The sequence below is a fragment of the Hypanus sabinus genome, chromosome 2 (genome assembly GCF_030144855.1).
Source record: "Hypanus sabinus isolate sHypSab1 chromosome 2, sHypSab1.hap1, whole genome shotgun sequence".
In the NCBI taxonomy this organism is placed as follows: Eukaryota; Metazoa; Chordata; class Chondrichthyes; order Myliobatiformes; family Dasyatidae; genus Hypanus; species Hypanus sabinus.
In genome coordinates this window covers 117,283,466-117,296,894 of record NC_082707.1, presented here as the reverse complement: position 1 = coordinate 117,296,894, position 13,429 = coordinate 117,283,466, and the positions used below count along the sequence as shown (strand labels likewise).

The following is a 13,429-nucleotide window of genomic DNA, read 5'->3' as shown; positions in this document are numbered from 1 at the left end:
ATATTAGTTGAATTAACTCAAGATTAAAATTGTAGTTTTAATCGTGCCAGTAAAAAACCATAATTTGTAATTTTAACAAACTCATGTATTTTTCATAATATTGTGATGGTTCGTCTCCACTTACTGGCAGAAGGTGAAATAGCAGTTACATATAATTTTTCATTTTTAATTGGCTAAGTATTAGCACATTATACACGTGTTATAATCATATAAACTTTTGATTAGATTCTGTTATCTGAAGAATTTTCTGTTATTTTGCGTATAAAGGTAATGAATATTTTCCAAAGGTGCCATCTTCTTCTTTTCATCAAATCTATTGTATCTCTTAAATCTCTGATTTGCTTCTCAGCTCCTCACTTAATTTCAAAACCTCTGTGCCTGTGCTTAAACTTTAAAATAAACAATTACAAATAATCAACGATTCTTGCTCATTCCCTGAACTCCTAAAAGAAACCAGGGATCAAAAATTCCAGAGAGCTGATATCGGTGTCCTGCACCTGAGGTGTAAGTACCTCCCTGTATGTTTAAGAGAGGTTTAGATGGGCACATGAATGTTAGGGAAATGGAAGGGTGGGCATTATGTAGGCAGCACACAGCTCGAACCATATCATCAAGTTCACCACCACTGCGGTGGGTCTCATCAGCAAGAACGATGAGTCAGCTTACAGAGAGGAGGTGCAGCGGCTAACGGACTGGTGCAGAGTCCACAACCTGTCTCTTAATGTGAACAAAACAAAAGAGATGGCTGTTGACTTCAGGAGGGCACGGAGTGACCACTTCCCGCTGAACATCGACGGCTCCTTGGTAGAGATCGTAAAGAGCACCAAACTTCTTGGTCCATAGCAAAGAAAGCCCAGCAACGTCTCTACTTTTTGAGAAGGCTGAGGAAAGTCCATCTCCCACACCCCCATCCTCATCACATTCTACAGGGGTTGTATTGAGAGTGTCCTGAGCAACTGCATCACTGCCTGGTTCGGATATGGCACCATCTCGGATCGCAAGACCCTGCAGCGGATAATGAGGTCAGCTGAGAAGATCTTCCGCCATCACGGACGTTTACACTACACGCTGCATCCGCAAAGGAAACAGCATTATGAAGGACCCCATGCACCCGTCATACAATCTCTTCTCCCTCTTGCCGTCTGAGAAGAGGCTCCGAAGCATTCGGGCTCTTACAACCAGACTATGTAACAGTTTCTTCCCCTAAGCTATCAGACTCCTCAATACCCGAAGCCTGGACTGACACCTTGCCCTACTGTCCTGTTTATTATTTATTGTAATGCCTGCAGTGTTTTTGTGCAATTTATGCAGTCCAGTGTAGGTCTGTAGTCTAGTGTAGCTTTCTCTCTGTTTTTTTTTATTACGTAGTTCAGTTTAGTTTTTTGTACTGTCATGTAAACTATGGTCCTGAAAAACGTTGTCTCATTTTTACTATTCACTGTACCAGCAGTTATGGTCAAAATGACAATAAAAGTTGACTTGACTTGAGGAGGGATTAGTTTAGTTGGCCATTTGATTACTATTTTAATGTGTTTGTCTCAACATTGTGAGCTGAAGGGCCTGTTCTATGTTCTCGATGATGGAGCAGTTGGTGTAAAGGGAGATACAATGTGGAGAGAGACTGTGAGGAATGGTAGGCAGTGGTTAGGGCATAAATGCAGTCAGCTGGATAGGTTGAAATGTGTTTACATTAATGCAAGAAGTACTAAGAATAAGGAGGAGAGCATGCTCCATACATGGGATTATGAAGTTGTGTCCATTACAAAGAAAAGACTGCTACAAAGGGTTGGATGCTTCAATGGCCTGGGGCTTAGCTGTTTCAAAAGAGACAGGGGAAGAGCTTTGGGAGGGGTGAGTGGCATTGCTAATCAAGGATAATATCACAACTGCAGTAAGGAGCAACTCATGGAGGGATTGCCTACGGAGTTACTGAAGGTGGAAATCAGAACCAGGAAGGGAGCAATCATTCTATTTGGAATACTCTATAGACCCCCAATAGCAACTGGGGCATTGAGGAGCTGACAAGTAGCACATTTTGGAAAGGCACAAAAAATTAACAGGGTTGTTGTCATGAGTGACTTCAACTTCCCTAATATTGATTGACACCACCTTAGAGCAAGAGGTTTAGATGGTCAGAATTTAAAAGGAGTCCTGATCAGGCCAACTAGTGGAGAGGCAATACTGGATCAGGCAATGAACCTAGTCAGGTGACAGATCTCTCAGTGGATGAGCATTTTGTATATAGTGATAACTCCCTGACCCTTAACATAGCTGCGAATAAGGATAGAAGCAGGCAACATAGCAAAGTATTTAACTGGGGAAGAGCTAATTACAATGGTATTAGGCAGGAATTTAGGAGTGTAAACTGGGAACAGGTGTTCTCATGGAAATGCACAGCAGAAATGTGGAGGTTGTTCAGGGTGCACTTGCATGGGGTTTTGGATAGGTTTATCCCATTAAGGCAGGAAAAGAAAGGTGCTGCAAAGGAACCATGGTTGACAAGAAGTGAAACATTCCGTCAAGAAGAAGGAAGTATACTTCATGTTGAGGAGGCAAAAGCAAACAGTACTCTCGAAAGTTTTAAGGTACCCAGGAAGGGGATCAAGAAGGGATGTGAGAAGGCCTTGGTGAGCAGGATTAAGGAAAAGCTCAAAGCATGCAACACATACATTAAAAAAAAGAGGATGACTGGAGTGAGGGTAGGACCACCCAGGTAAAGAATTAAACATGCCTCAGAGAGGGAAAAGGTAGGGGAGGCCCTGAATGAATGAATACCTTGCTTCAATGTTCACGAAGCAGAGGGACATTGATGAATGTGACATCAGCACAGAACAGACTAATTGCTTGAAGAGTTTGAAGTTAAGAAAGAGGCAATGTTGAAGCTTCTGAAAAACATTTGGATAGGTAAATCCCTGGGGCCAGACAGGATATGTCCTCCCTTGTAATAGGAATGCTACCAGAGGATTGGAGGATGACAAATATTGTTCTTTGTTCAAGAAAGGCAAGAGAGATATTCCTGGGAATTACAGACTAATGAGTAATAGTGGACAAACTATTGGACAGGTTTCTTAAGGACAGAATTTATGTGCAATTGGAAATGCATAATTCTATTAGCAACTAGACAACGGGGTGACCCATTGGGGCACCCTTTGAGAGAAGGGTAGTGCAGTCTGATGTGACCAGAATGAACATTAAATTTTCCTGAATGCTATTGGTATCGCTTTGGTTTGGAAATTGAAGAAGAAAACCTCAGTTTATTAAAGAAGAACAACGCATTACAAGACAAATATAGTTCCTCCTCGTTTAACGAAGGACACTTTTAATGGCATCATTTCTGGTTGATCTGCCACCCTTCTGCCTCTCGTTGTCATTCTGGAGACGTGCAGTCCTTTCTTCCCGTCTCTTCATCTCTTCAGCTGTTTGTTCTTCGTCTCTGATCCTGGAGATGTGGATTTCTCAGCTCCTTTGTCTCTTCCTCTCTCCTCCTTCTATGCCAGGTGTTGTCATTCTGGAGGCATGCATGCCTCTCCTCTGTCTCTTCTTTTCTCATCTTTTTTGTCCTGACTCTGATCCTGGAGTTGTGCAGCCTTGGCTTCATCTGATTCTTGCTCTCTCCCTCTCCTTGCCAATTTCCAACGACGTTTGACATCATCTCTTGACCATAATGTCTCCCTTCTCTTTCCACGTGGCATAATTAGGCTGACCATATTTTTTTTTACCCTAATGCTGGATAGAAGATACGAAGCAGTAATACCAAAGCCTCCAGGATGCTGATTATTCTTGATGATGTGGTTGGCGCTCTCCTAAATGGACGTGATATAGTCACCGCTGTCCTTTGACTGCAGCAAAGGGTTTGATGGGTGTCTCGAAGTATGTCATTACGATAAGATTTAATTAGCTCTTATTGATGGGTGGCAGTTAGATCTGTCCCAATCCTGCAGATGCTGATGGTAATTAGCAGAATGTGACCGCTCGAAATAGAGCTGCCCTGCCCTTTTGCTCCGGTTGGTGTCGCTGCTGTGAGCATCGCGAGTCGCTGCTGAGGCTGGCCATGCGCATGCGTCGTGGTGTGGCGTTGCTTTTTCCATCATGACTGACAATGGCTCTTGGGTGAAAGCGAGATTGTTGATTTTAGCGAATGAGCAATTTTATACGAATATATAACCCTGAACTTTGCCTGCATTCTGTAAGTTAACGCATTTTAAGTTGATTTAGCCAAAAATAGTGCCACTGTAATGCACCATTTGCACTAATTGGGGGTCACAGAGCATGAGAGTTTTAGTAGTGTATATATAGTCAGCATAGCTTGGTAAGGCGTAGGTCATGCCTCATGAGCCTCATTGAATTTTTTGAGACGTTGACAAAAATTGATGAAGGTAAAGTGTTGGAAGTCACGGTTGGACTTTAGTGAAATGATTCACAATGTGTCCCATGATAGACTCATCCAGAATATCAAGAGGCACAGGATCCATGGAAATTTGGATGTGTGGATTTGAAATGGGCTTGCCCATTTCAGGCAGTGGGTGATAACAGATTAACTATATTCTGCCTGGTGACCAGTAGTATTCTTAAGGGAATCTGTTTTGGGACAACTATTCTTGGATGAGAAAGTGGAAGGGTAGGTCAGTAGGTCTGCAGAAAACACGAGGGTTGGTAACATTGCGGATAGTGCAAGGTCGTCATGAGTTACGACAGGATGCAGACAGAGTGCAGAGCTGGGCTGAGAAGTGCCTGATCTAGATACGCTTTGGAAGACTGAACTTGAAGTTGGAATACTAGGCTAATGGCATGATTCTTAGCAGTGTGGAGGAACAGAGATGTTTTAGGGTCCAAGTCCATAAATCCCTCAATGGTTAAGAAGGCATATGATGTCTGCAGATGGAGTGCAAGGGCCATGAGGTAATGTTACAGCTCTATAAATCTCTGGAGTATTGTGTTTAACTTGTTTGCTTCATTATAGGAAGGAGGTGGAAGCTTTGGAGATGGTGGAAAGATTTACCAGGATCAGAGAACATGTCTTACGAGGAAAGGCTGAGCAAGGTAGGGCTTTTTCTCTTTGGCACAAAGGAGGATGAGAGGTGAGTCGATCGGTGTATAATACGAGTACATATACAACGGACAAACAACACCTTTTTCTCCAGGGCACCAATGGCTAATACTGGAGGATGCCCGTTTAAGGTGAGTGGAGGAGAATCTAGGGGAGAAATCAGAGGCAGGTTCTCCCCCCTCATACAGATAGTACTGGAATGCACTGCAGTGGTGTCAGTTGAGGTTGATACAATAGGGACATTATAAAAAGATCCTTAGCTAGGCACATTGGTGTAAGAAAATATAAGGTTAGGGGTTCTGTAGGAGGGAAGAATTAGATTGATAGTGGATTACATTTATATCGGTCGGTCCAACATTATGGGCCAGGTTATGCTGTACTGTTCTGTGTTCTGTCATGGTAACAACTTAAAAATCTACAGGAAAAAAATAAATAACAAGTAACTGAGACACCTCTTAGGGCTTTTCCCTTTGGCACAAAAGAGGATGCACCTCTCATCCTCCTTTGCAGCAAAGGAAAAAGCCTTACCATGCCACGTGGAACCGGGATCGTTTGAAGAGCAGCAAGTCTGAAGCATTACAGAGGCTGTTTTGTTCATTACAGGCGGTGGCCACTCTAAATCCATTTCCTGTAACAGGCACCATAGCCTCAGTAACATTCCACAAAGGTATGGTCAAAGGAAGCAGTTTATGGGACTGCTTGAAATCGGTAGTATAGACCACTTCAGGGCTTCATCTTCGGATCTGAATGAATACGCTGCAGCTGTGTGGATGAGAGTGTGCCTTCGAGAACATATCTAATCTTCCCAAATCAAAAGCTCGAGATGAACTACGAGGTTCATATTCTGCTGAGGGATACTTCCAGGGTATTTCAAGACTAGCAATTCAGAATTTAACAAGACTTCCAGGTACGACTTATGGAAGGCCTTTGTGAGAGCAAAAAGGAAATTCCGTGTAAAGCTAAAGACATAAATTGGGCACATGACATCTATGGCTGGGTTTGTACATCATCACGTCCCATATAGCATAAATCTATCAGCATAAATGGAAGTGATGGTTCACTCCCTGATGAGCACAGCACCTTTTACGCATAATTTGAAAAAGGCAATAGAGAATCCCCATAACATCCAGCAATCCTGTGATCTCTGTCTTGGAGGCCAATGTCAGAACATCCTTCAAGAGAGTGAACCCTTACAGGAATTAGGCCCCAAAGGTGTACCTGGCCAAGTATTGAGAAATAATGTGCTGACCCACTGGGTGGAGTGAGAGACTGAAGATGTGCTTGAACACTGAGGTTACCCAAGGGGTTAAAAAAAAGTATAAATGAAAGACAGCAGTCAGGCTGGTTAGGGTCAAGGGTCGATAAGAAGAGTTATAGAAAGATGGGGTGAACTAGAGTCCATTCCTCTGCTTTTGATTTCTGTGATAGGTGACTTGTTTATCTGAAAATTATTAGTATATCTTTTTAGCTTATAGGAATTATAACTTTGGAAATCTTTTGTGTTTTAGAAATCCTTTCTAATACGGAAATTTTTTTATAAGGTAGAAAACTTGTGTGAGTCTTAAATGTGTTTTAAGAATTTTACCTAAATTTCGACCCGTATCACTAAAAATAAATAAACCCTGTTTTAAACTACTTTGTTAGCTGGAAATATCTCTCCTTGGTAGAATGGGGAGGGGGGAGCACCACTCATATGGTGGGTATAGGTAGCTAAACACATTGTGGAGTACACAGTAAAGTGATCTAGCCTTTATAGAGTAGGGAGCTGCAGTATAATTTCACTTTAATGAAGATATTCATACCTATTTATATCCGATAGATCTTCATTTGAATTTAGAACTTTGTAGATAGCAAATCCAATATCATCACAGCCCTTTCTCCTCTTTTCTACAGACGTTGTTTGCCGAGGAATCCGTTTGGGGAAGTTTAGGGTTGTTGGTGGATGGAACAGGAGAGGGAGGAAAATGATTGATGATGGGGCCAAAGGGGAGAGATGAAGGGAAAGGGGACAAAAAATGGGATGACTAGAAGAAGAGAGAGGGTGAAAATACACAGGAGGGAGGGAGCATCTGAAATGGAAAATACAGCACCCTAATCATAAGGTTGCAGGCTTCACAGCCAGAATATTTGGTGGTGTTGCTCTAGTTTGTATTGGGCTTCACCATGGCAACGGAGGTCAAGGATGTGGAAAAGGGAAGGGAATTTGAAATGGCATGTATCTGGGAGCTCAGGATTTTCAATGTATACAGAGCGCTGATGTATTGCAAATTAGTGACCTGGCCTGTGCTTGGTCTTACAATATAAAGGAGGCAGCACTAGGAAGATCAAATATAGTAGGTGAGGTTGGAGGAAGTAAATATGAATCTTTGCCTCACCCAGAAGGGTAGTTTAGGACCCAGGATGGTGATGATGAAGAAATTACAGGAACAAGTGTGACCTCTTGCAGTTGCCAGCAAAAATGGGGAGGGAGGAATTAATGGACCAGGAAGTGGTCTCTGAGGAAGGTGAAAAGAGATATGGAGCGGAGATGTGGCTTGCAGTGGGATCTTGTTGCAGATGGAGTAAATGGCAAAGGACGGTGGAGGTCAGAGGGATGAAAAGTAGGAGGGAGGTGGGTCGATCGGAGTCCGTGAAATCAAAAGATGTTTGTTAAATTGAAACCAATACACCAACTATCTTACCCGCCATTTCTTTTAAGAACCTCGGTTGAAATCAAACAGGAATTCCTCAGCCCGCAGTTCCAGCTATTTGCTTTTTACTAACGTGGTCCTTTTACAGGAGTTACGAATGTGTATAGTTCTATTTGATAATTAATTCGTCATGACAGTATTCCATTTGGTGTATGTGTATGTGTTCTGCGCCTTGTTTTGTTTGGCAATATATGATAATAAACTGAAACTGATAAATTCACCCACCACCATCGGAGTAAGTTATCCCGATAACTGTTTTAAAGGAACAGCTCAATACTGTATTGAAATAGCCCCATAACTAATACCATACACAAAGTTTAGATGAAATGACAGGTTCATTCAGGTTTATGAGCTCCAGTGCCCCATGTTGTCCTCCCTCCTACTAAATAACCCCCAGCGTCGCGCCCACTGACACAGCTGAAGAAGATTTTAAACCCGCGACCAGTATTTGCTCACCTCTTTGTCAGTAGCGTCCTCCCCAACATTTAGAAGCGAATACAGATCTAACTGCAGGATTTCTTTGGCTGCCATGTCACCAGTCTTACCAAGGATCAACGTAAATTCCGACCACCAGATTGTAAACCGGACTACGACAACCGGTCTTTCAACCTGACCCGCAAAATACTCAAGACTACCGCCATGACTCTTGGGATTGTAGTTCCAAATGCAGGAACCCTCGCATCTTTCTTCGCATCTCATTAGAGATAGACTACAATTCCCAGCAGGCATCAGAATGCAAACTGAGACAATCGTCAAACCCACAATCAAGAGAGCGCGGCGATTGATGATGATGCCGCAATCGTTTGTAGTCTAAATGTTATTTCTGTTCGGGTTACAGCGCCCGCTCTGAGAGAATAAGAACTACATCGCCCAGGGTGCTTCAGGTGTCGAGCAGTCTATCGACGTTTCCTGGCGCGAGGTTAATTAGTGTAAACTGACGAAGGGTTGTTGCGGATGGAAATTCATCCAAAATTTACCAGATTATTTTCCTTTTACAGTCTGGGACGTGTGTGTCACCACTGATTGGAGATGACTGGACGTTGCTTCGGCTGCGCGGCTAAATTCACTCTGCTGAAAAAAGAGGTAATTCAAGCAAATAAATCCTAGGCCTCTTTCTGTTTGTCTGAATCTTCATTATCAAACTTCAATATCAGGTTACCAGTAACTATGAATATCTTCTTAGTGGTGCCCTCACATCCTTGGAACATAGAACAGTTCAGGAATAGGCCCTTCAGTGCATAAGGATGTGCCATGCCAATTAAACTAGTAATCAATTGGCTAATTAAACTAAACTCTTCTGTCTACACAAAGCCCATTTCTTTCCATTCCCTAATATTCCTAGTGGGATTGTTTACTAATGCTGCATGGTTGGGTTTAAACTAGAGTTGCAGGGGGGTGGGAACCAGAGTGCCAAAACAGTTAGAGGAGAAGTTGAGCGTGGTGCGACTAGCCATCCTGAGCTGCGTATGTTTCAATGCAAGGTATCGTAGGAAAAGCGGATGAGCTCAGGGCAAGGATCACACCTGGAGTTATGACATCGTAGCCATAATGAGATTTGGTTAAAGGGGGGCAGGACTGGCAGCTCAATATTCTTGGGTTCCATTGTTTTAGACGTGACAGATTGGGTGAGTTTAAAGGAGGAGGGGTGGTATTTCTAATCAGGGCAAATGTCACGGCAGTGCTCCATCAAGACAGACTTGGAGGAGTGTTATGGGTGCAACTGAGAAATAAGAAAAGTATGACCATGTTAAAGGGGCTATATTACAGACCACCCAACAGGCCTAGGGATTTAGAGGAACACATTTGAAGAGGGATTGCAGACTGTTGCAAGAAACAAGGTAATTTTAACTTTCCACGTATTGACTTGAAATTGCGTACTGTATGTAATGCCCTACTATGCTGTAGGTATTTCATTTTAGCAGTTTTCTGCAAAAGCAGTGTGTCCTGCTGGTAGAATGTTTTGGTTTTTGCAAAAGATAAGCAATGTTGTTCAACTTGGGAATGTTGTGTCAGTTGATCAGGATGGTGGGATTTGGAGAAAGTTGTATAGGGAGTGGGCTGGAGAGAGATTTGTGACAGACAGCGGACTGGCTTGGGATCTTTTTTGGCGGGAGCTGCAGACCAGGACGGGGGAAAGATGCCGCAGAATGTCATGGGAAGGAGAGTCCCCATTGCAAGAAGTGCTTTGTGCAGATGAATGACTCCAAGGAGGAAGGGTCAGTACTCCTGAGAGGGAGCCAGTTTGTTCGAGATGGGCTTCAAAGGAAGCTCAGATTGCGGTGTGCGCTTTCACACAGACTGTGAGTTTGGCACCGTGAGTGAGTTACAGTTATACCCAGCTTTGGAAGAGACGATCTCCAACAGTCACGTGCACATGTAGACTTGTTTAACTGTAATGGGCTTTTTTATATCTTTCTGTTTTTCTTTCTTGTAATAACTGTTTGATAAAGCTGAAATTGCTAAATATACTTTCTTTATAATGTTATGTGGTGTACGATCTGTTAGCTTATGGGCAGTATTTCCACAGCATTCACTTGAATTGAGGTTTCTTTAATCGGAACATCACATTGTTCCTGTTGGGTTGAATCCCAAATCATACATACCAAACCTAGACAAATATTGTTTATGAAAGACGGCTGCTGCACGTGGCTGTTAGCAGAGCTAACCAACAAGTTGAGTTTGCATACGAGCTCTGGTGAGAAGGTTACATGTGAAAGGTCTAGATGGGATAGAGCTTGTCAAATATGTTCAGGAAAGTTTCTTTCATTTCTACATAATAGTCCCATCAAGAGTGCCTGTGATACTGGATCTGGTAGGGGATGAGACAGGGCAGGTGACAGGAGTTTGTGTCGAGGAACACTTTGCATCTAGTGACCACAATGCTATGAGTTTCAAAGTAAATATGCAAAATGATAGAGCAAACATGAGGAAATCTGCAGATGCTGGAAATTCAAACAACAACACACACAAAATGCTGGTGGAACACAGCAGAACAGGCAGCATCTATAGGGAGAAGCACTGTCGACGTTTCAGGCCAAGACCCGGCAGCACTTCTCCCTATAGATGCTGCCTGGCCTGCTGTGTTCCAGCAGCATTTTGTGTGTGTTGATGCAAAATGATAGGTCTGGTTCACGGTTTGAGGTTCTAAATTGGGGAAGTCCAATTTTGATCGTATCAGAAATGATCTGGCGAGTGTAGACTGGGACAGTCTGCTTTCTGGCAGAGGTATAACTTGGTAAGTGGGGGGCATCAAAAGTTTTGAGAGTACAGAGCTTGTATGTGCCGGAAGAATAAAAGGTAAAGATAACAAGGGACCTTTGCTTTTTCAAGAGAGCCCTGGTTATGAGGAAAAAAAGGAGGTGCATAGCAGGTATAGGCAGGTAGGAAAAAAATGAGGTGCTTAAGAAGTATAGAAATGCAAGCGAACACTTAAGTAAGAAATCAGGAGGACTAAAATAAGACATGAGGTTGTCTGGCAGACAAGGTGAAGGAGAATCCCAAGAGATTCTACAGATATGTTAAGAGCAAAAGGATTGCAAGGGTCAAAATTAGTCTTCTGGAAGATCAGAATGGTAGTCCATCTGCGGAACCAAACTTAATGGGGGAGATCCTAAATACATTTTTTTGCAACTGTATTTACTCTGAGATGGACACAGAGTCTATAGAAGTGAGGCAAAGTGGCTTCAACTTCATGGGCCCTATACAGATTACAGAGGAGGAGGTATTTGTAATCCTGAGGCAAATCAGGTGGATAAATCCCCAGAGCCTGACAAGGTGTTCCCTTGGACCCTACAGGAGACAAGAGCAGAAATTGCTGGAACCCTAGCAGAGATATTTAAAACATCCTTAGTGACAGGGGAGGTACCAGAGGATTGGAGGATAGCTGATGTTGTTCCGCTGTTTAAAAAAAGGCTTTAAGCATAATCCAGTAGATTATAGACTGGTGAGTCTGACATCAGTTTTGTGGGAAAAATATTGGAAGGTATTCTAAGGGACTGGATATATAACTTTGGATAGTAGGACCAACCAGGGTAGGTCTTACACAGTGAACGGTAGGGCACTGACGAGTGTGTTAGGACAAAGGGATCTGGGAATACAGGCCCATAATTCATTGATAATGGTGTGCTGCAAGGATCGGTGCTAGGTCCTTTGTTGTTTGTCATCTGTATCAACGACCTGGATGATGATGTGGTTAACTGGATCAGCAAATTTGCTGGATGACACCAAGATTAGAGGGTGTTGTAGTTGGTGATGAAGGCTATCATTGGCTTGCAGAGGGATCTGGACCAGTTGGGGAAAAAATGGGCTGAAAAACAGCAGGTGGAATTTAATGCAGAGAAGTGTGAGGTATTGCAATTCAGTAGGACCTTACTGAATTAGGTAGGTCTGAGGGTAGGTCTTACACAGTGAACGGTAAGGCACTGAGGAGTGTGTTAGGACAAAGGGATCTGGGAATACAGTCCCATAATTCATTGATAATGGTGTCACAGCTAGATAGGGTCGTAAAGAAAACTTTTGGCACATTGGCCTTCATAAATCAATGTATTGAGTACAGGAGATGGGATGTTATTTTGAAGTTGTATAAGACATTGGTGAAACCTAATTTGGAGTATTGTGTGCAGTTTTTGTCACCTACCTACACAAAAGATGTAAATTGTCTGAAGGAGTACAGAGAAAAATTTTAAGGATGTTGCTGGGTCTGCAGGACCTGAGTTATAGGCTTTAATAGGTTAGAACTATATTCCTTGGAACATTGAAGATTGACAGGAGATATACTAGAGGTATACAAAATGATGAGGTTATAGATAGGGTAAATGCAAGCAGGCTTTTTCCACTGAGGTTGAGCGGGACTAAAACCAGAGGTCATGGGTTAAGGGTGATAGGTGGAAAATTGAAGGGAATATGAGGGGAAACTTCTTCATTGAGAGGGTCATGAGAATGTGAAACACAAGTGGTGGATGAGAGCTCAATTCCAAAATTTAAGAGAAGTTCGGATAGGTACGTGGAATAGTAGGGGTATGGAGTGCTATGGTCCTGGAACAGGCCACTTAAATGAATTAAATGAGACAAATGGCCTGTTTCTATGCTGTACTCCTCTGACATGTACCTATCTAAACATCTCTTAAAGGTCTCGAGTGTATCTGCGTTCATTGCCTGAAGGGGTCAGTGTTATGTCCACTTATTTTTCACATTATATGTTTAATGATTTGGATGATCAAATTAATGGCTTTGTAGCCAAGTTTGCAGAAGGTGTGAAGATAGATGGAGGGACAGGTAATGTTGAGGAAGCGGGATGTCTGCAGCATGACCAGGACAGATTGGGGGAATGGGCAAAGAAATGTCACATGGAATATAGTGTAGGGAAGTACATGGTCATTTACTTTGGTAGAAGGAATAAAGATGTGGACTATTTTCTAAATGGGGAGAAAATGCAAAAATCTGAGGTGCAAAGGGACTTGGGAATCCTCATACAGAATACCCTAAAGGTTAACTTGCAGGTTGAGTTGGTGATAAGGAAAGCAAATGCAATGTTAACATTCATTTCACGAGGACTAGAATATAAAAACGGGAATGTAATGCTGAGGCTTTAAAAGACATTGGTCAGACTGCACTGAGAGTATTGTGAGCAGTTTTGGGCCTCTTGTCTAAAAAAAGGGTTCGTTGGCATTGGAGAGTCCAGAAGAGGTTCAGA

At 42.6% G+C, this 13,429-nt stretch overlaps 2 protein-coding genes across 2 annotated transcripts in view; one reads left to right on the top strand and one right to left on the bottom strand.

Moving 5' to 3' along the window:
- dnajc17 (DnaJ (Hsp40) homolog, subfamily C, member 17) overlaps window positions 1-8,369 on the bottom strand; it is a 145,622-nt gene extending 137,253 nt beyond the window's left edge. The window contains exon 1 of the mRNA XM_059953106.1: window positions 8,194-8,369. Within this exon, the coding sequence (XP_059809089.1) occupies window positions 8,194-8,268 (75 nt within the window). The 5' untranslated portion in view covers window positions 8,269-8,369. The remainder of the gene's footprint in view (window positions 1-8,193) is intronic.
- Window positions 8,370-8,629: 260 nt separating this feature from the next.
- The window catches only part of zfyve19 (zinc finger, FYVE domain containing 19), a 38,332-nt gene continuing 33,532 nt past the window's right edge, over window positions 8,630-13,429 (top strand). Inside the window, exon 1 of the mRNA XM_059953096.1 lies at window positions 8,630-8,820. Within this exon, the coding sequence (XP_059809079.1) occupies window positions 8,767-8,820 (54 nt within the window). The 5' untranslated portion in view covers window positions 8,630-8,766. The remainder of the gene's footprint in view (window positions 8,821-13,429) is intronic.